Genomic DNA, 22560 nt, shown 5'->3' with positions numbered 1-22560 from the left:
AATTTTGAATTTATTTTTTGAACAATTTTTTTTTCCTATTCGTGTCTCCTCCTTTCTGTGTCTTTTCGAATTGGTTCTTGTCTCTTTCCCTTCTGTGTCTCTTTGAACAAGTGCACTGTTTTGAAGAGGCACCTGTCTAAACAAACACTTATATCCATTCGGGCCTGAGAACACTCTATAAAATGAGTGTTGGTTGACCTAATTTTCACACAAATCATTTTACATTTTCGACAATTTTTTGTATTCTCTGCAAATCCGAGCATCATTTCTCTGTGGTTCACGGAAGTCTAGTAAGCGAATGTACGCCTACTAGTGACATGTGGGTTGTTTTGTCTTGGCAACCGATTTGCGATCACTCGACTACACCGTAGGGGGCAAATGCGATTTTAAGGAGAGTGACCAAGTGACACGACTCAACCCTCCTTCTCTCAATTCCACAATTATGCAATATCATACTCCTACAAGTTCTCAATTTGAAAAACGATTACCGATAAGTTCCATATGTCTTATTTATTATTTTCCAACAGGGACAATGTTGTAGGGGTCTGATTTAATTACTTCTCCAAGCCACGAAAAGGATTGGGAGAAGGACGAATTGGGGTAATATTTTGACTTAAGCAACCTACTCAACAGTGAGTTCAGCCTTTGAACTATTCTCATACACTGTTTAGCTAGAGGGCCAAATTAAGATGCCTTAGGTTTCTAAAACCCCCCTCTCCTTTCTTGGGTTCACAAACCCCCATCTCCTTTGGATACAGTTCACTTCTTCACTGATTTGTTTGGGGAGAAGAAACATTGACCTAGTATAAACCGGTATGGAGTTTAGGACGGATTTAATCAGAACTTCCTTGCATGCCATGGACAGATACTTCTCTTTCCAACCACTTGCCCTTCTAGACACCCTATCCACTATAAAACCGAAAGTTGTTTTCTTTCATTTACCAATTTCTGTTGGCAACCCTATGTAGATACCTGATGCTTCCACTCTTTTGCTCAATATCAACTACTTATAGTCTTTCTAGCACAAAAAAGAAAAGATAATCTGCTTAAAGGATAAATGTAAAAGTCCTTGGGAGCATTAAGTAGATTTACTCGTGCATTCAAGACAAGCTAAATTGAACTTTGGCATGTCGACTAAAGTACTATTAGGTTTAAGTTCAAGTTTGATTCAAAGTATATTTTTTTGTTTGAGCTCAGTTCAATTAAATATTTGATGAGATCAAGCTTAGTTCAGAAGATCAAAAAATGAATATATTTTTATATATTATATATGATATATTTTTTATAATATATAGGGTATTATATTATATATAGATATTTTTACATTTTATAATATATACATATGTACATACGAATGTATGTATGTATGCATGTACGTATGTGTGTGTATATTAATTGAGTCAGACTCATGACATTTTGAGCCAATGCTTTTATTGGTCAAGCTCAAGTTCAAATAACTAATCAAGTTTATTCTAAGGTTCAAACTCGATTCGAATCTAATCAAACTCGAGCCCAAACTATTTGAATAGAGCTATATATATATTTTTTTATTACCGACCCTCAATAGATCATTGAGAAATGCTATTTGTAAAGAGGAGCGCCTTAACTGAAAGGGATCACTTCTCCTCCTTGGAACTTGAGAAAAATTATGGATGAATAACTAATCAAGTTTATTCCAAGGTTCAAACTCGATTTGAATCTAATCAAACTCGAGCCCAAACTATTTGAATAGAGCTATATATATATATATATATATATATATATATATATATATATATATATATATATATATTTTATTACCGACCCTCAATAGATCATTGAGAAATGCTATTTGTAAAGAGGAGCGCCTTAACTGAAAGGGATCACTTCTCCTCCTTGGAACTTGAGAAAAATTATGGATGAATAACTAATCAAGTTTATTCCAAGGTTCAAACTCGATTTGAATCTAATCAAGCTCGAGCCCAAACTATTTGAATAGAGCTATATATATATATATATATTTTATTACCGACCCTCAATAGATCATTGAGAAATGCTATTTGTAAAGAGGAGCGCCTTAACTGAAAGGGATCACTTCTCCTCCTTGGAACTTGAGAAAAATTATGGATGATTGCCTGTTGTGCAAGAGTAAATTTAGTAATGGAATAAGATGCTGGCAAGTTTATAGAGAAGCCAACTAGAGGGCTGATTGGGTTGCAAACTTGGCTATCTCTTCGATTTCTGGTTGTGTTTTTCTTGATTGTATGTTTATTCCTTGGGACTTAGAGTTTATTTGTTTTTGTGATTTATGGGGACATATTACCCCCCGCTTCATGCTTGTGTAGCACATTCATTTTTCCATCAAAAAAGGGAAAATTCCCGATTAGTACCCTGTACTTTGGGCCTAGTGCCATTTTAGTTTCAAAACTTTAAAATGCGACAATTCAGTACTCAAACTTTTAAAACGTGACAATCCAGTATTGGCCGTTAAATAGATGTTAATCAGCTATTAAGTGGCATTTAAAAAAGACACAAATGCCCTTCAAGTGTTATTTGATTTTCTTTATCAACTATTTAAACGTTGACAAAAAACTAATAATCCCAAATCCTTGCTTTTTTCCATTCAAGAAAGTTGGGGTCACGTTTGAGTGGACATTCTGGTGACCCCAACTTTCTTGAATAGAAAAGGCAAGGATCTGAGACCGTTAATTTTTTATCAATGTTTGATGGTTGATAAAGAAAATTAGATGACACTCAAAGGGTATTTATGTCTTTTTCAAATGCCACTTAACGGCCGGGTACAACTACTTAACAAGTCAAATTTTGAAAGTTTGAATATTGAATTATCATATTTTAAAGTTTAGAGACAAAAATGACACTAGGCCCAAAGTATATGGTACTCAAATAGGGAATTTTCCCTAAAAAAAATGAGGCATCAACAAAAGAAATACATATACCATGAATTTAATCTACACTTACCCTATAATTGGTTTGAAGGAAAAGTTAGAAAAACCCATACAAGGTTTAAAAAGATTTCTTTAACTTTTTATTCTTTTCCCTTCCTTTTCCATCGAAACAAACATAGCCTTAAAAACGGGAGACATTCACAATGTATTGATGCCGGTGTGTAGTGTTCTGGGGTACGTGGAGAGTTTTATGGGGAAGGGAATCTAGGCCCGTCCCGTGGATACGGAATATTAGTATGTTCATTCATGAATGATCATGTAATTAGGTTCTCCACAGATCCCCAACTCTGTTCGTAATCAATCGCACATTAGGAATATCTAGGGGAGATATTCTTTAGTGTGTAGCGGGATTTCCATTTAGAGTTTTTAGTTGCAGCCGCGCGTCGAAATGCTTGCATAAATTTCAGGCGTTCACAAATCACACGAGGGTGGAGCCGTGGAGCGGTGGAGGGTTCACAGAGATCACATCATCACACGGAGTTTTCCGTTTTGGCGGTATTTATTTTCCAATTTGGCGGCAAATTCTCAATGAGGGAATTGCTTTTCTGAAAAGTGAAACCAAACAATGAAACAACGAGAAAGCAATTTCCACGATTCTTCCTATTTTGAAGCCAACAGCACCATAGCAGAGCAGTTCCATACACGGGACATGGCGAATTGCTGAGAGATCTCCATGGTTTTGCATCCACTTTCGCGGTTGTATCGAGTTTATTGGAGTTTCTAGCGGAAGATCGTGACTGTGATATTCTTTGTGTCTCTCCATGGTGCTGTCCAGAGAATTGAGATCTAGGGCTTCTTGTTCTGACGCCGTTTCAAGCTTCTTTTCTCACAGGAGCTGGGGTAGTGATGAAAACGCTGAAGATTTGCAAGATGGAAGCGACGAAGAGATCCCACTCTCTGGGCTTCTAAGAATCGCCGCAAAGCGTAAGTTGTCGAATTTAAACGGGCGGGAGTCTGGATTTTCAGAGAATAAGAAGAAGAAAATAAAGACTTCTGGGGTTTTTCCATTGAATGGGACTTCAGAAACTTGCTCTGAGAGTGATGTGAGTGGGGACCTCGATCTCGGTGTTCCAATTTCGCAGTTTCATAGAAGTAGAAAGCAAGGAAGAGATAGTCCGGATTTAGCTAAGTTCGGTGTTTCGAGGAGGAGGGAGAATAAGAATGGAAACGGAGATTCTGTAGCTTTTGCATCAAATAGGGTTTCCTTCGGTTCCTCTGTAAGTAAAGATGATACAGAAAGTGGTTGCATTGATAGGACTGTTCTGATATCTTGGAATTGTAGTGAAGGTGAAAGCAATAAGGGAAAGGAAGATGCGACTGAAATGGAATTTGGGGTTTCTGAGGAGGAATCCGGGGTTTCAGAGGATGGACAGCAGTTTCAAGATTTGGAGGAAGTGGAAGAACATTGCGGGGGTTCGCAAGACAGAGGTGATTGTAAGAATTTGAAAGAGGTGGATTCTGTTATAATGAAGGGGAGTGAGAGTTCGGGGGTTGGGAGTTTTTGTGCAGGGGACATTGTTTGGGCAAAAGCATTCCCTTACACCTGGTGGCCGGGTTGGGTTTGCAAAAGGGGTCGTCGTGGGATTAAGATCTCATTTTTTGATTGTGATAAAACTAAGTATTTTCAGGAATCAGAAATTTTGTCTTTCGAGAAGAATTTTATGGAAATGTCCAAGAAGGTTGGATGGAGGGCATCCTCTGCGCTAGAGTGTGCTTTGGTGGCGTGGAATCACAAAATTGTGGAATGGCTAACTTGTCCTTGCCAGATTTCAGTGGAAGATAAAAATATGGTGCATCCGAAAAATGTAGGACAGTGTTCTGTGGAAAGTTTTGTTGAAGCAAAGTTATTAAAACCACTAGAGGTCCTGGATTTTTCCCGGAGAATGGCCATTTGTTGCTGGGTTGAAGATGCAGAAATTACTAATACAGTTAGAGCATCTGCCCAAGTTAATGCTTTTAGACAATATGTTTCCATCAGACAAGATTGGATGTACCGTGAAACGATGAGGCTTTCTGAGAGTTGCTCTGCTAGTAATGATGACGTAGAAGCAACCATAAGGGGTACGTGGTCTTTCATTGTTCTTCTAGTTCATTTGATTGACAATGAATAATCTTTTTGCTCTTGTAAAACCGAGTATATGATTACAAAAGCAATGGTATGGGGAGTGATTCTTTTCTTTATTTTCCTTGTTTTCGTTTTCTGCTTCTCATTTTTTTTTGATAATTGAAATTTAATTCATTAAATCAAAAGATAGATCTGATACAAACAAGCCCAGAGAGAGGCTCGAGGTGCAGCCTCACTCTTAAGAACAAATATCAGAACTACATGAAAAACAAGTAACCACTAGAAGAGAGATAATACACAATTACAAAGCTGCCCAGAACAGAGAATCCATGTTAACATCTTGTCTTGCAAGAGAATCAGCCCTCTCATTAGCCGATCTTCTTACCCATTGGATCCTCACTATCATATTCCTTGTTAACCAAATCACCTTCTTAAGAAGATCTCTTAAACCCCAGAGAGTTGAATCCGGATCCAGCAACCACCCCACAACAACCTAGGAATCACCTTCAATTATCAGCCTTTTTTCTATACCAAGTTAACTGGCTAGCTGAATCCTCTGTACAGCAGCTAGAAGCTCTGCTTTGGTAGAGTCTCCTAAACTGACTGGACCTAAGAATAATGCTAAGACAGTGCTGTCCTTATCTCTCAAGATTCCTCCTATGCCAGAGGGGCCAGGGTTACCTTGGCTGCTTCCATCAAAGTTTAGTTGAACAAAATCCTCAGGAGGAGGGACCCAAACTACAACAAAACTCTGTTTTGAGGATGAAGTGCTTGCCACCATTGACCACTTCCTCTAGAAGTCATCAAAGGAAAAAAGCTGGGATAAGTTTGTTGTTCTCAACCAGTGTATTGCCCTTATGAAAATGCAATCCTTCAACTAAGAAAGGCTTCTCTCCTTATTGTGGAAGATTCTAGTGTTCCTTTCCTCCCAAATAGTCCAGAGGGAAGCTGCCCTAATACACCTCCACGTTAATCTTCCTCTTTTTGATTGTCTTCCAAGGATTGAAGGTTCAAACAACTGAGAGACTTCTGCTGGCAGCAATCACTTACAACCAAAGATGGCAAAAACCCAACGCCAGATAGCTGTAGCATCAGGGCAAGATAAAAACAGATGGAAACATTCCTCACCATTGGATTTGCAAAGAGAACACCAGTTTGGGGACAAGCACAAGTAAGGCTTTTTCTTCTGCACCTTGTCCAATTAACCTTTCCAAGGAATACTTCCCAACAAAAGACAGAGACCTTTGGGGGAATGGGCTTAGTCCAAACTTCCTTAACAGGAAAGAGTAAAGAGAAAGAGGATGAGCAAAGGATTTTGAAAAAGGAACCTTTGGGCGAAGGGAACCAAATCCTTTCATCTGACCTAAGGGGGTTCAGACAAACATTAGCCAAGAGAAACAAGAGGTATGTTACACAAGTCAATTCTGCCTCCCCTAAACCTCTTCTAAACCCTAAATCCTAATTAAAAGAATCAGGGGTGATAGGAGAAGAAAGACACCTGGCCACCATTTCATTCTTCCTCAAGGAAACCTAATAGAGAGAAGGATTTATTGCTGCATTTGGAGAATATTGCTGTTAACATAAGAAATATGATATTTTTTTATTTAGTATTTGAATATGTACCATAATATGCATTTTTTTTTTCTGTTTAATACTTGAACACGTACCATATAGAATTATTTTTACATGCTTTTGTATTGTTATATTACATCTCTATATATCTAATTACCTTATACAAGAAGTGGCATTATGCAATTAGTTGTGTCCTGTTCTGTGGGATCCCTACCTACGAGGTACCTAGGGCTTCCCCTAGGTAGGGGTGTAGACAGTATACGAAAATCCGATTTCGAATTTGATATTCGACATAATCAACTTGAATTCGGATAATTCGAATATCTAATTGGTCAAATTCGGATATGACCTAATTCGATTTGATAAATATCCAAATTCGACCGATTATTTAATTCTTATATATAATATATAAAATATTTTATATAATTTATATAATAATTAAGTTATATAAATGATTTATATATTTATATACTTTATATCAATAAATTTTTATTTTATATATTTATTAATTATCTAAAATAATTAATTAATCAAATTCGATTTGAATCGAATATTCGAATTCAAATTTGGATATTAATTTTCAATGTCTGTTGGATATCAGATCGAATTCGGATATTGCATGATCCAATTTGAATTCGATTCGTTTACACCCCTACCCCTAGGTGCTAGCTACAGATCTACTGCCTTGTGGGACTTGGTCATTGAGACATTTAGAAGGAAGTCGGCTAGGTGGAAGCGGAGTTGTTTTTTTTTTTCTTTTGATAAGTGGAAGAGCAGTCTCTTTGAGGATGGGAAGCTCACACTCATACAAAGTGTATTGTCCAGCCTCTCGATTTATTACATGTCTTTGTTCTCTTTACCTTCTTTAATAGCCAAGACATTGGAGAAGCTTAGGAGGGATTTCTTGTGGGATGGACCAAAGGAAGAGAAGATGTTTCACTTGGTGGATTGGAAGACCATTTGCCAACCTAAGGAGAAAGGGGGCAGTCTTGAAGCAACTCAAAGCCATTAATGAGGCTCTCCTCAGCAAGTGGAGATTTGGTTAAGAAAAGGACCACTTGTGGAGACAAGTGGTAGGCTGCAAATTTGGGAGATCTCCTATGGAGTGGGATTCATTGGTGCCACTACAATCTTATGGATCCAACCTTTGTAGGGGAATTGTGAACCTTAGGGTGGACTTTTGGAGATATATTTGTTTTAAGTTGGGTGGTGGTGCCACATGGTACTTTGGAAGGATGTTGGGTGTATCAACCAGCTTTTTTTTTTATGCTTTTCCAGTGTTGCAGATAAGGGTGTCGTGGTGAAGGACTTTTCTGAGTGGTTGGGATCCTAGATGACGTGGATTCACTAGGTCCACTGATGGAGATTCTGAATGTAGTGTGTCTTCATCCACATGCCTAGTGCCTAGGTGCACTTCAAGGTCTGCACCTCGCCTAGGCCCAGGCGCAACTCCTTTAAAAATGTGTGAACTTGGTGCACCTAGGCGTGTGTTTGTGCGCTTTGCACCTCAGCCCAGACGTGTTCTTCAGTTAAATTTTTTCTTTTTATTCTTTCTTAAGCATGGTGGCTAGGTCGAGGGCTCCACCACTAGACCCCTAATTGAGACCCTTGAGGCAAGCCCAAACATATCCATTCTAGGTTTTTAAATTCTTAATCTATATATAAAAAATTGGTTTTTACTCTTAATTTTGGTTCCTCATCTATAAAAAAAATGTCTTGTATTAACAAGGATGAATGGCCCATTTCTAATTTACTAATGATATCATTATTTTTAGTGAATGACTTAAGGAGAATGAGGAATCTGAAAATTTTGATAAATTACTTTGAAAGTGTTTCTAACCTGAAAACCTAGATAAGAGCTGTGTGGTGGGGATAAACATGAATGAAGAGGTTATTGAGTCTGTTGCAGAGTGCTTAAGTTATCACGTTGTTTCTTGGCCTTTGTCTTATCTAGGGCTCCCTCTAGGTGCTAACCCGAAGAGAGTGATTTTTGGACTCCAATCTTGGAAAAGTTTGAAAAGATATTAATGACTTGGAAAAAGAGCTATCTTTCTAGGAAGTAGAGTAATTTTGTTAAGAGGCATTCTAGCTAACTTGCCAGTTTATTATCTTTCTGCGTAGGATCCCCTCTAGGGAGGCAATGAAATTGGAGTTGGAGAAACTAATGAGGAATTTCTTGTGGGAGCCAAGGAACAACCACTTAATAAGGTGGGGGTGGGAAATAGTATGTAGGAGCAAGGAAGAAGGTGGGCTGGGGATATCTTATCTTGTTAGTAGCTTATCAGATTAGGATTAGCTTATCTTATCCTTAGCAAGATAAAACTGGAAGTCTCCCTATTCAGCAAGGAGACTCCCTTTGATTAGGACTCTTGTAATCTCCTATTTAAGGAGACCCCATTATTGAATGAGATATCAAATTATTCAGTCAAGAGTGAGTTAGGAGAGTTGGTGATCTCTTGGACAAATCACCGAAGGTGCCAAGATAGGTTCATCACGAGCAGGAAGGAACAAGGGAAAACAGGAGGTTTTCCCCGTGGACCGACCCGTGACAAGATCCTATTCCCGGGCCCTCAACAGCAATCCTGGCTCCTCAGGTATAGGAGGGGTTTTGAGAGATAAGGATAAGTAATATTTTAGCCTTGTACTTGGGCCCAATAGGAATGGGTGACTCAAATAGGGCTGAGTTGTTGGCAACTTTACAAGGTATTCAGATTGCAAATCAACTTGGTGTTGAGAATCTTCAAATTGAAGGAGACTCTAAGGTTGTTGTGGGTTGGTTAACAGATCCGAACTCAGTCATTTGGTACTACAAGGATCTTCTAAAGAAGGCTAGCTGGTTATTAAGGAATATGAATGTTAGCTTACTTCGGGTGGACATGTCAGCAAATGCTATGACTGATTATCTTACTAAACAAGGGGTTTTCAGGGAACATCTGTACTGGGCTACCTGTAATATTTTATCTCTAGTGCTCTGTGGTTTTTCACATTTTCATGGGAGGTTGCAGCTCTGTGCCCCTTTGTGGGATGCTTGTAACAGTTCTCATCTTTTGATAATAAAATAAGTTACTCTTCAATTATCTAAAAAAAAGAACAACATTAGTAGAAATGGGGGTTAACAAAGAATAGATATGTTTGGGCTTGCCTCAAGGGGCTCAGTACAAAACAGCTTGTAGAATTAGGGTGATCCAATTAGGAGAGAAATAAAGAGATTGAAAGTTTCATGCGCTTGAACTATTGACTGCTTGAATATGTTTTATATGTTATGTTTATGTAGTTTAATCAATGTTTTAAAACATGGAGGTATGTAGCAAGGTGTTCCACTACCTAGAGGCATGAGGTGTAGTTCCGAACATAAGAGGCATAAGGCTCCCATACGCCTCCTTAAGAGGAGGGGGATGAGGAGGAAGATGAAAGAGGAGGGGGAGGAGGAAGAAGAGAAAGAGGATCTCATTTTTCTTTATTTTTAATAAAAATCATTTATACTAAGAAGAATCAAGATGCATAACAGTAGCTAAGAGGGGGGGGGGGTCTTGTTGAGGTGGTGGATTTGTTTAAAGATAGATGTGTTGGATCAGTCTACCGGGAGTGAAAAGAATTCTTTGGCAATGTGTGAGGGTGGCTGTTCTATGGTCTCAGTTTGGGAAGAGTACAAATACAAATATGTACAATGCAAAGCAAGGTTTAGAAATACAATATACAAGGTTTTTCCAAAAGATATCTTTTAAATTAGTGAAAATTGAGACAGTTTAACAAATTGTGGTATTTGTTGGAGGTATAAAAGTGTGATTCTTAAACTTTTCTGGCATTGTAGTAGTACATGGAGAACTGTTACGAAATATATACTTTAGTATATTGTCACAAAAACTTAATTGAAAGGACTACAAGCAGACATACAATGATCAGAGGGCTGGCTCATTGCTCACTCTACATTAAATCAAATTTTCATTTGAGGGTGCTCTTCTTATGTATCAGTGGTTTGCATCTTCTGTTCTATTATTGGAGATCAAGCTATCTGCTATTCTGCTTTTCTTTAAGAAAATCCATATCATCAATCTAGACAAAATGGGTTTACAATAATGTTAGTTTATCTGGTGACATAATATTTTTAATTATCTGATCTATTGGTTCACCTTGAAGTTTCACTATTGATATTTTGATAGACTAATGGCTGAAGAGACAGTTATTGTTCATATTGATGGATGGAGTTTAAGTCTTAGGCTCTTAGAACAGTTATTGAGGCTCTTAGCACAGTTATTGTTTATATAAATTTTATCTACAGTAATCTGTTGTTTCAGTTGTCTAAAAGGCCCAACTTAGAGATAATTTGCCTTTTTGTCTAGTGAAGATGTATGGAAGAATATCCCTGTTGCCGTATCATCACAATGACCCCTTTCTGTACCCAAGTATGTACCTCTCTGTGAGGTACCCTTGTTCGGCTCTGAGAAGACCCGAGCTACCTCCTTTTCGGCCTCTTGCAAAGCACTAGAACTAGGGGGGGGGGCTCAGCCAGAATTGGGTTAAGATCATTCACCCGCTCCTCCCCCTCCTCCTCCTCCTTTCCTTCCCCCACCGAATCCCCTAAGAACAAACAATCCAGGCTAAAAGGATCCCTGTTTTGAACTTTAGATAGAGCTTCATCTGCCGCACTGTCTAAACTCCCACAGGCTTCCGAACTTTCATCATAATCAGAATCTAAGCCGTAGCTTATCCAACCTTGGTCGGCCTCTTCCTTCTCTTCTGTACTACCTCTCAAATAGCGTGGGTTCGGGCGATCAGAAGAGTTGAGTTTTTGTGCGTCGCCGGCTATCCGTCGGACCCAACACAGAGGACAACGTCCTTCTTCTTTGCTCGCCAACTTAGCCCCTCCACAGTCGAGAGGGCGAAACCTGGACGATGATAGATGAATGTTGCCATCTATCATCTCCCCAAGCCTGCCCCGCCCCACGTGATGACTTAAGTTGTCACGTGAGCTTTTAAAACCAAATGAGGGCTCACCCACTGACCCGTCCGACCCAACCTTCTTTATAGCCGGTTCAGAGAAAGACTTTGAGCACAAACGACTCTTTCTCATTTTAGCCACGTTAGCATAGGACAGGCCGCCCTCTTTAAACAACCCCTCTTCGAAAAAAATTGAATTAGAAGCCTTAAAGGGAAAGCTTCGAGACTTGGGGCACCCCTGCGACTGTTCCCCTTCCTCTGTATTTCGCCCACACGCGTTAGGCTTTCCCGCCAGCCCCTGAAGGCCACGTGTACACCAACCTACAAGCTCGTCAGTTCCTTCAACCTCTGTTTGTCTTCCCCAAAGCAAGGCTTCATCTTCTGAAGCTAACCAGACCTTGTACCAAGCACCTTCTGAGAGAACTTCGAAGGCCCGCGGCAAGTTCTCCGGCTTGATCCCAGCAACCTTAAGTTCCACAGCTCTCAAGTTTCTGAAGTTAACCTCCAACAAAACTCCACCCAATGCTCTAACAATTTTCCTCAGTATTTGATCATTCCAAAGGTTGAAAGGAAGACCGAGAAGTTTAATCAAGAAGCTGCCGGCTCTAGATTCAACTTCGTTACAATCTGGAGCCCAAATCTGGGCCTGAAACAAACTTCCTTCTACAAGGAAAGTACTGAAGATCAGTTTCTTATCTCCAGTATCTAATAAAGCTTTCTTTTCAGCAAAAGGCAGTAGCATTACATCTTCATCTAATCCCAACCTCTCTGCAATTACTTCTAAAACTTTCGTCCAATCTTCTATCACCCTATATGCCACTAGGACCACCCTCTTCTCCCAGCTTCCACTCCCTACTTCCAAAGCTACTCGTCGGAGGGCAGTCGAGCTGGACACCAAAACTTCAGGGTAATGCTTAAAGCAGGGCACCTGATTACACAGGGCAGAATTATGACAATCCTTCAAGCCAGGGGCTTCTTCCACTCTCCCTTCAACCTCCAAGAGAAAAGCCTGAAGGTTAAAAGCGAAGGAAGCCCACCCTCTCCGCTTCAGACCTTCTGGAATACACAACACTTGCCTTTTGTTATTACCAAAGAGTTCGGTAACCATTATGAACCACCCCTTTCCATTCCTTTTTAGCACAGATTCGAACCTCTTGTTCTCACAGGTCAACGAGTTTCTCCAACCTTCTTCCCGAAAGGAATTAACAGTTCCATCTACAAAACCTTTCAACAACACACAGGCCTCCTCTGGTAGGAGAATCATCGCCCTGCTCCCTTCTCTGATTTTCAAGTGAGCCTTCCCCTTTGTCCTTCCCTGCTCAAATAGGAAAGATTTGGCTTCAATGATCAACTCCAGTCTCCATTTCCCTGCCAGCTTGTACTTCCTCTCCTCTCCCATCTCCACTCTCCTAGCCTGTTGGTAACACCCTTGTTGTGTTTGGGAGGAAAGAATCAAGGGAACTCTCCCAGTTCAGAAATTCTTTCTAGTAAGGAATTGGACATTGGTGATCATTTTCAAATTATAATAATGCTTTCATTAAGATTCGAATTCAAGACCTCTCGCTTATTAAATGGATACTCTAACCAACTCTAGGAGACAGAGTGCTCTAATTTCTCAAAAAAGAAAGTGACTACCACTCCTTCGCCTTTGCTCTCTCCTCACTTCTCTGCCCCAGGTAAATCCCTCAACTCTGTCAATACAGTTTTGGATACTGATGAGCGCTCTATGTCTCTTGTTCCAGATTCTCTTCCCAACCAAGAGTCGGAAGCCCTTGGTCTGAAAGCCACATTGTGTCTACAAGGGGGGGAAGTGGGTAAGGAAACTTGCAGAGAGACAATAATATGGGAAATCTTAGAAAGCCTTTTGGGTGAAGTGGAAAGGAAGGAATTGCAGAGAGGGAGCCTGGAAGGGGACAGAAAGGGCTGTAGTTGGAGGTAATGTGAGAAGGAACAAGAAGTTTCCTAGGAGTGAGGAGAGTGCATCTTTAGAAAAAGAGGAAACCAATGGGGAAGAGTCAGTTGCAGAGTTTGTGAAAAAGTTGGGGTGCAAGCTGAAGAACCCAAATGATCTAAAAGCCTACATGCAAAAGAAAGAAGACAGCAAGTTGAAGTTTAGAAGGCTGAGTGAAGTGGAGAGGTTAAAAAAAGATATTGAGGGGGACAAGAAGTTTGAAGTGAAAGGGATTAGAAGAAAAGGGTCTAAATAGATCTTGGAGGAGTTAGGGTTAAGGCTAAGAGTTTTCAATGAGAATCCTAAGTTGGAATGTGAGGGGGTTGGGCAGCATTAGGAAGAGAGCAATAATTAAAGAGGTAATTAAGAAGTTTAATCCGGATGTGGTAATGATTCAGGAGTCCAAAAGAATGGATTTTGATTGTAGATGGGCAAGGAGTGTGTGGAGTTCTAGGGGTATAAAGTGGGTGGCTGCTCCTTCGTGGGGTTCCTCAGGAGGGATTGTGACCTAGTGGAAAGAAGAGATACTCATAGGTGTGGAGGAGCTAATTGGAGATCATTCTGTCTCCCTAAAGTTCAGACAGGTGGACGATGGATATGAATGGGTACTAACAAATGTGTATGGCCCCAATGACTATAGGCAGAGGGAGAAATTATGGGAAGAATTGAGTGACATTAGAGGCCTCTGGGATGGACCTTGGTGTGTGGGAGGGGATTTTAATGTAGTGAGATTTACGGAGGAAACCAATAACCCCAGACAGAGAGTGACAACAAGTATGAGGAAGTTCAACCAATTTGTGGACTCTTTTGAACTCAAAGAACATCCTTTCCTAAATAATAACTTCACTTGGTCCAACCTTCAATCAAGGCCAATTTGCTCTAAGTTGGACAGATTTTTGTTCTCAACAGATTGGGAGGAACATTGGGGCAATATTACTTCTAGGGCTCTCCCTAGACTTACTTCAGACCACTGGCCTATAGTGTTGGTCAAGGAGGAAATAAGAGGAGTACGGCCTACCCCTTTCAAGTTTGAAAATATGTGGTTGACTCATCCGGGTTTCATTGAGAAGATCAGAGAGTGGTGGGAGCAAGCTAATCCGATAGTTGATTGGGAGGGAATGAGGTTCCACAAGAAACTCCAATACTTAGAATCTCAATTAAAGGAGTGGAATAGGCTAGAGTTTGGAAGATTAGAAGAGAGAAAACGAGTTCTGGTGGAGCAAATCGAGGATTTGGACTTGAAGGAAGAGAGAGGCCCCTTTGGAGAGGAAGAAAGGAAGTTGAGATGGGTTTTGAGGAAGCAGATGGAGGACATCTTGGTTAAGGAGGAAATCAGTTGGGGGCAAAAATCTAGGTGTAAGTGGCTAAAGGAGGGAGACAGAAACACAAAGTTTTTCCATTCAGTGGCAAATGGAAGGAGAAAGAAGAATTTCATCTCTAATTTGGAAGTTTATGGAGCAATTTTGTCCCATCCGGCTGAAATTGTAGAGGCTCTAGTAAACCACTTCAAATCTATTTTTAGAAGGCCTATGAATGAGAGAGTGTGGTTGGAGGGTTTGGATAGGCTGGCTCTAAGTGCAGAGAAGAGAGAGTGGTTAGAAAAAAGGTTTGATATGGAGGAGGTAAAGGAAGCAGTATTCTCTATGGATAGGACAAAAGCTCCGGGTCCAGATGGGTTCACAATGGCCTTTTACCAGGATTGTTGGGATATTTTGGAGAATGATCTTAGATCGGTTTTTGAGGAGTTCCACAGGAGGGGTGTAATAAATCCGGGCTTGAACTCAACTTTCATTGCCTTAGTCCCAAAGAAGAAAAATGCTTCTCAACCTAAGGATTTTAGACCTATTAGTCTGGTGACTAGGTTGTACAAAATCATTGCAAAGGTGTTGTCTCTCAGGATAAAGAAGGTTCTCCCCTCTATTATTGCACCCAACCAAGGTGCTTTTGTGGCGGGAAGACAGATAACCGATCAGATTCTCATTGCAAATGAGAGCTTGGAGAGCTTTAGGAAGTCAAAGAAGAAGGGAGTGGTTTGCAAATTGGATTTGGAGAAGGCTTTTGACTTGGTTGATTGGCCTTTCTTGATGGAGGTGTTAAGGAGTTTAGGTTTTGGTGACGGGTGGTGTAAGTGGATCTGGGGCTGTGTTAGGACTTGCCATTATTCTATCCTGGTGAACGGGACTGTGGTTGACTTCTTTCCTGCGTTGAGAAGTCTAAGACAAGGAGATCCTCTTTCCCCTTTTCTTTTCACCCTGATTGTTGATGTGCTTGGGCGATTGATCCATAGAGCAGACTCGAGGAATCTGATAAGAGGGTGGAGAGTAGGAAGGGAGGAGGTTCCCTTAACTCTTCTACAGTTTGCAGATGATACTATCCTTTTCTGTGAAGGACGGAACTTCAATTGGATCCGGAATCTAAAGTTGACAATACAACTTTTTGAGCAGATATCTAACCTCAAGGTAAACTTCAATAAGAGTTGTGTGGCGGGAGTGAATGTGATCGAAAGAGACCTAAGGGAATTTGCAAGTGAGCTAGGTTGTGCAATTACGAACTGGCCCCTGACATATTTGGGCCTCCCTTTAGGAGATAATCCTAAGAGTGTTAGCTTTTGGGCTCCGGTAGTGGAGAGGTTTGAGAAGAGGCTAACGGTCTGGAAGAGGAATTATCTCTCTTTAGGTGGAAGAGTCTCTCTCATTAGGTCTACCCTAGCTAACCTACCTGTTTACTATCTGTCAGTGTTCAAGATCCCCTCAAAGGTTTCAATTCTTTTGGAAAAATTAATAAGGAACTTTCTCTGGGAGCCTTGAGAGGAGAAGAGAGATCATAGGGTGAGTTGGGAGGTGGTTTCTAGGTGTAAAAAACTAGGAGGTCTTGGGATTGGTAATTTCAAGAAAAGGAATATGGCTCTACTGGGGAAGTGGTTGTGGAGGTTCTCTTTGGAAAGGGATAATTTGTGGACTAAGATTGTGGCTAGCATTCATGGGCTGGAAGACAATGGTTGGGATCCCGGAATCTTGGCAAGGGCTTCAGCTGCTTCTCTTTGGAAATCCATCCACAATCTGCTTCCAGTTTTCTCCCCTTGGATCAGGTATGGTCTAAATTTTGGTAACCGAATAAATTTCTAGGAACATATTTGGGTCGGGGATTCTCCTCTGAAAGACCAGTTTCCTTCCTTGTATGCTCTTTTAGACTTGAAAAATGAACCCATATCTTCGTTCTTGGTCCCTTCAGCCTCCACTTCTGGCTTTGGATGGAACCTTAGCCTGCGTAGGGCAATTAGGGATACAAACTTGGATAGTTGGTAGCTCTGCTAGCCTCCCTTGAGGGTGTCTTCCCAAACCCTGCCAGATTTTGGACCCTTTTTATTTCTGGTACCTTTTCTTGTGCTTCATTCTTTGAAACCTTAACTCATCCTCCTATTCCCTTGGGGTTGTCCTTTCTAGTTAAGGAAATTTGGAGCAGGCCTATTCCTCCTCGGGTTGGTTTTTTTTGTTGGGAAATTTTCTTGGAAAGAATCAACACTTTAGACTTCCTTCAGAGAAAGAGACCCAACTATTGTCTACTTCCTAATAGATGTGCTCTTTGTAAAGCTGATGGGGAATCTGGCTACCACCTCATGGTCTCTTGTAAGGTTGCTAAAACTGTTTGGGAGTGGGTTTTCTCCCCTTTTGGGTGCTCTTGGTATCCTCCGGAGACTGTCCAAGGTTTGTTTTCTCCTTCTTTTTTCAGTTGGCCTAAGAAGCGAGGGAAGACTATGTGGAGGTGTATTAGGGCAACGGTTTGCTGGTCTTTGTGGGAAGAAAGAAACTCACGCATTTTTTCTAACAAGGAAAGAACATTGGAAGATTTGTTAGATCGAATCCTTTTAAGAGCTATCCACTGGCTAAAATCTTTGGAGTTGTTTTCAGATTTTCCTATGGATGACTTGCTAAGAAACTGGAAAGAGATTGCTTCCACTGCTAGATGCAAGAGGACTCTTTGTCCGTTCTGGTCCCCTCCCCCCTCGGGCTTTATAAAGCTGAATTTTGATGGCAACAACGTAAGGAATCCAGGGCCCTCTGGGATTGGAGGAGTCTTCAGGAATGAGGAAGGGATTGTTATTGCTTTATTCTCTGGCCCTATTGGAGAAGGTGACTCTCTTAGGGCTGAGATCCTTGTAGCGCTTGAAGGTATTCGAAGAGCAAAGGAATTAAATATTAGCCGCTTGATTCTGGAAGGTGATTCGAAGGTGGTGGTTAGTTGGTTGAAGATAGAGGACAGTGGTTTGTGGAACTTTAACAATGAAAAAAGAAACAGTTCTTATGGCTGGGTAGGGACATCGTGATTTAGTACAGCTGGGTGAAGAGGAGTGCCAACTCATTTGCGGATGGGTTGGCCAAGCAAGGAGTGAATAGGGAGGCTGTTTTTTGGGCCAGTTTTTAATTTTTTCTTTGCATTCCCCGTGTTTTCTGTTTTCTGTTTTTGGGGAGCTAAGTTATTTTATCTCCCCCTTTGTATCTTTACTCCTTCTCTTCCCTTAATTTAATGAAGATGATGTTATTGATAAAAAAAAAAGATGTATGGAAGAATATTGTGATGAAAGAGTTAGAATTTGATGAATGGGATTGATGTTGTTCTGTACCTGTATCAATTGAACTCAGCCTTAATCCCAACCATTTGGGTCCAACTGGTTTGGCCTGTGTTCCAAAATCATAAACAAATAATACAACCCTCTTGTTGTCATTTTTCTTTTTCTTTTTTTTTTTCTTTTTATTTTTCTCATTTCTCTGTTTTTATATTTCTTTGGTGTGTGTGTGGGGGGGGGACTTCCTTAATTAGGATATTCACTAGGCAGAGAGTGGTCCAACTGGGTGCTTGAAAATGATTTTTTTTTGTCTCTTATGCTAACATTGTTAGTGGCACAACTGAAGATGAGCAGACAACAAGAAAGCTGATCTTTCCTGAAGGAGAGGGACATTGGATCCACATCCACTTGGTAGCAAAGGCCATTCTTTTGAACTGGGTTATTTAGAGGAAAGATTTTGTGATCATTGGGAAAACAATTTCTGACAATTAGGTGATTTTATATGGAGTTTCCTTTCCAATAATTGATTTTACTCTTATTAGAGAAGTATGTGGTATACTGGTACTGACAAGCAAGAACCTAGATTATAAAATGGGGGATGGTAATTGGTAACCAGGATGAGGTATGTGGTTTGACCAGTCTGAAGTTGCTCATTATATGATGTAAGGTACCAAGAATATAACCATCATACCAATTATAAAAAAAAGAATATAATCATCATAGATCATCTATTTGTCCCCTTTCTGAACATCTGCATGCTTGTGCTTGCAATATTCATGCTTCATGAGGTTACAACCTTATTCACACCAAAATGTACTTTACATGTTGAGTTTTTATCCTTTTTTCTTTGGCTTTAGTATTTTTATCACAATAGATCTAATTATGATCTGATTAGCGATCTCTAGGATGTATTCCTTCTGATTGGTCATCTCTTAGTTGTAGTGATTCTGACAGTATTAAATGGTACTAAAATGCCTGTGTGTAGAGCCTAGAGAGAAAATATCCACTTCATTTGTTCTTAATTCTTATAAATGGCAACTCTTTGATGCTTGTGCAGGAACTTTCCCTGAGATGAGATTCCATTCCTCTTCTGACAATAAGGTAATGCTTTCAGTTACTCGAGAATCTGAACCTCTTGAAGATCAAGTAGAGGTAGAGGAACCTGAGGTAGTTTCAGTGGAAGTGCAAGAGGATTTGGCAACCTGTATGAAGAGCAAAGTAAATTCTTGGACTACCGAATTAAATGAAGAATCTGAACCTTTGTGGTCAAATCAAATTGAAAATGTTAATTTGTTGAATTCATCAATGGAACGGGTTTCTATTTCAGTTGATAAATCAGCTAGTGCTGGCACTCTACAACAATTGTATATGAAGGACACAAGCAAGGAAAGTGATGGAACTGAGCTCCACAAAGGTAGTTGTTCTCTTCTGTCAGGTTTTAATTATATCCATGAGGAAATAACAAACTTATGCAGAAACGAATTTCAAGGTCATTATCATACAGATGCAAGTGCAAGGACCACATGTGAAACAAATAAGCAACGGTGGGATGACGTTTCTAGCCCTTGCAGATTGGATGATTGTATCCTTTCCGAAGAGACGAATAGTAGACCTGCAACTTTAGATGCACATTCACATGACAATCCTTGGATAAAAACAGGATCCAATGAACTGAATTTTTGCATTGGCTTTCCCATGAAATCAAGGGTTAGTTCAAGGGCTCAAAACAGCAATTCTAAGCAAAAGGAGTTTTACCTTGATGACATGTTGAGTGACTTATGTTGTCTTGCTTTGGATCCATTTTATTCTGGAAAAGAGAGTTTGAAGACCTTACGTAAGAGGTTTTTAACATACAGATGTCTGGCTTACCAGAATATTTCTGACGTCTCTTCCAAAAAAAAGTGTCCTATTGAGCTCAGTGATACTCAGGTATTATGTCATGTTAATAATGGTAGTAGTGTTAAGGCTTGGCCTAGTGTTAAGGTTGATGCTGCAGTTAACAGCATTGATATTGACCCTTTGACAATGAAAGTTGAAAAACAATTTCCAAATGATTTTTCCGTGGGTTCTCTTACAAGGTTGAGGACTCGAACCTACCCTTCCAAGGATGGCAAGATTCAATGCTTGCATGACATCCTAATATACATGCGCTGCCTTGCACTGGATCCATTCTATTCCGAGCAGGAGAGTTCAGTGTCTGTGAGCCAGAAAATTTTGATATACAGAAGTTTGGTGTACCGGAATCTTGATATTGCACCTGAAAAATATACATGTCACCGTGGTCATGAAATTGAGGCAGTCAAAACAATGGAAGTTTCTTTATTTGATTCAGCTTTACATCAATCTACTGTTACCAGGAAAAAGGAGGCTGAAGGTCATTCTGGCATTACAGTTAACAATGAGAAGTCTCAGCTCACTCCTTGTGATAAAGAAGATACTGTTGAGATGCCATCAAGTGGTAAGATCAGCAATGAGGTTTGTTGTGAGGTTATGAAAGTTGATTGCAGCTCAAGTCATGTGAAGGAACATTTTTCTGTTGAATCAGTACCCAAGGATATAGTGGAAACCAATACTTCTGGTAGGGCTGGTATTGTAAGTGATGCAGCTGCTAGGGCACCGTTACCCTCTCGTCATTGTGGTGATCTAGTTAAGATTGAGCAAAATAATGATGCTGGTGTTGTATCTAGCATGAAGGGAAATGTGAGCACAGGAAAGGTATCTGAAGATGGTTCTAATGTGAAGAAGCTTGGCCAAGAAGTTGCTCCTGATTTCTCCTCAAAGTCTGTACATTCTCTTGCTTTATTCCCACTAAATAGATTTTATGCATGTGCTTTGGAGCGTGCTGACTCGAGCAGAGAAGTCGATTGTCAAGCTTCCAATGTCTGTTCAGAGGTTCCCACTTCTTTGCATATGAAGTTCCCTAGGGACTTTAATATGCCTTCCAGGGATGAGTTGGTAAAGAAGTTTAGGCCTTTCGGGCCAATTGATCAATCAAAAACCAAGGTTTTCTTCTATACAGGTTCTGCTAAGGTCTTTTTCTTGCACCGTCTTGATGCAGTTGCTGCTTACCAATTTGCAAAGAGAAAGAAACAAATGTTTGGTGGAGCCAATGTCCGGTATTGGCTTGATCAACACGAACATGCAAGAGCAGGAACCACCAACATTTCAGCTCCATCATTATGCACAAAGGGAAAGTCAACGTCAAATCTGAAATCATGTCTTAGGACATGCAATCTGCTTGGTGAGAATGATCAGAGAAAAACACATAAAGTGAAGTTTCTGATGGAGAATAAGAATGAGACCACATCATTGGCAAACAAGGTTAAGAACAAACCTTTAGTAGCATCTGATTCTTATTATAAAGATTGTAGTGTAGGGCCAGACATTTCATTGAAAATGTTGGTACTATTGGAGAAATGCAATCAACTGGTACACAAAATTAAGGAGAAACTAGGATGCCCGTCATATTATTCAATATTTGCACAGGATTATTTCATGAATCTTGATGATTGAAGGGTATGGATCCAAGTGTCCCTTGACAATTAAGGATACCTGTTCTTTGGATCTCATGGGTTGTATTTCGTCATGATGTGTTGCTTTTGCCTCCAAGAGGACGTGAAGCCTGACGAGCTTGTAACTCTTTCTGTACAACATATTTCATGTATGTACACTCATCAGATTGTCTTCTGACCTTGTGTACACATATCATATGGCTATAGGTACATGAATAGGATATCACATTTTTTTTTTCTATCAAAGAAAAAGAAATGAAAATCCTGGTAGCTTCAATTCTCAGGCGAATCCACTATGGCTTCAAACTGCATTCATTTGTCTGAATTCAAATTCAGGAAAGGATCATCTGCATTCAATTTGTTGATAATTCTATCAGATATGGATCCATCCCTATCCAATCCAATATGATCTGATTCGATTTAATTTAAATATATATGCTCAAATGTACTTAAAACTTATATAGATAGTTTGAATGTGGTATGATTTTACTAAAGAGTCATAGGCTTAAGTTTCATTCTAGTTATTAGTTATAGATGTAAACAAGTCCTCAAATATTAGGTGTAAATTTGAATATTAGAGGGAAAAAAAGGAAGAAGATAAGTAAGAGCAGCAATACAAGAGAAGAATATGGCGAAAAGAGAAGGAAGAAGAAGAAGATTCGAATTATCTTCCCTTTCTCCTCTAATCCTTTTTATTAAGAATTAATGTTAGAATAATGACAAATATGCCCTTAAGTGGGCGGCCAGGTAGGCAGTAACATAAAGAGATTAAACAAAAAGAAATAACAAGCTCATTAAGAGATGCCCATTAGCCAATAAGAAAATAAAAGATATTAGGACCCATTTGCCCTAGTCTCTTTACACTCCCCTTCAAGTTGAACATAGATGTCAATCATGTCCATCTTGCTTATATATTGTCATTTTCCCTCTTTGAACTCCCTTGGTCAAGATATCAGTCAATTGTTTGTCCGATGTGATGAATGGCAAACAAACTTTTCCTGAGGAAACTTTCC

The 22560-nt window shown here is 39.9% G+C and overlaps 1 protein-coding gene across 3 annotated transcripts; it reads left to right on the top strand.

Moving 5' to 3' along the window:
• The first annotated feature begins 3325 nt into the window (after positions 1-3325).
• On the top strand, positions 3326-21827 carry LOC104593562 (uncharacterized). Of its 3 annotated transcripts, none has more exons than XM_088892135.1 (3): positions 3326-5006; positions 19093-19449; positions 19540-21827. In XM_088892135.1, the coding sequence occupies exons 1-3, from the start codon at positions 3707-3709 to the stop codon at positions 21546-21548; spliced, it is 3666 nt and encodes a 1221-aa protein (XP_088748261.1). In that variant the 5' UTR covers positions 3326-3706; the 3' UTR covers positions 21549-21827. The 3 variants fall into 3 exon arrangements, with proteins under 3 accessions (XP_088748261.1, XP_010251767.1, XP_010251766.1); XM_010253465.3 differs by having other exon boundaries at positions 19525-21827; XM_010253464.3 differs by having other exon boundaries at positions 3327-5006; positions 19093-21827.
• The last annotated feature ends 733 nt before the right edge of the window (positions 21828-22560 follow it).

Source organism: Nelumbo nucifera, chromosome 7, assembly GCF_055504915.1.
Source record: "Nelumbo nucifera cultivar China Antique chromosome 7, China Antique-T2T, whole genome shotgun sequence".
Classification (NCBI taxonomy): Eukaryota; Viridiplantae; Streptophyta; class Magnoliopsida; order Proteales; family Nelumbonaceae; genus Nelumbo; species Nelumbo nucifera.
Note: the sequence above shows the minus strand (reverse complement) of the source record. Positions and strands in the feature narration are given on the sequence as shown.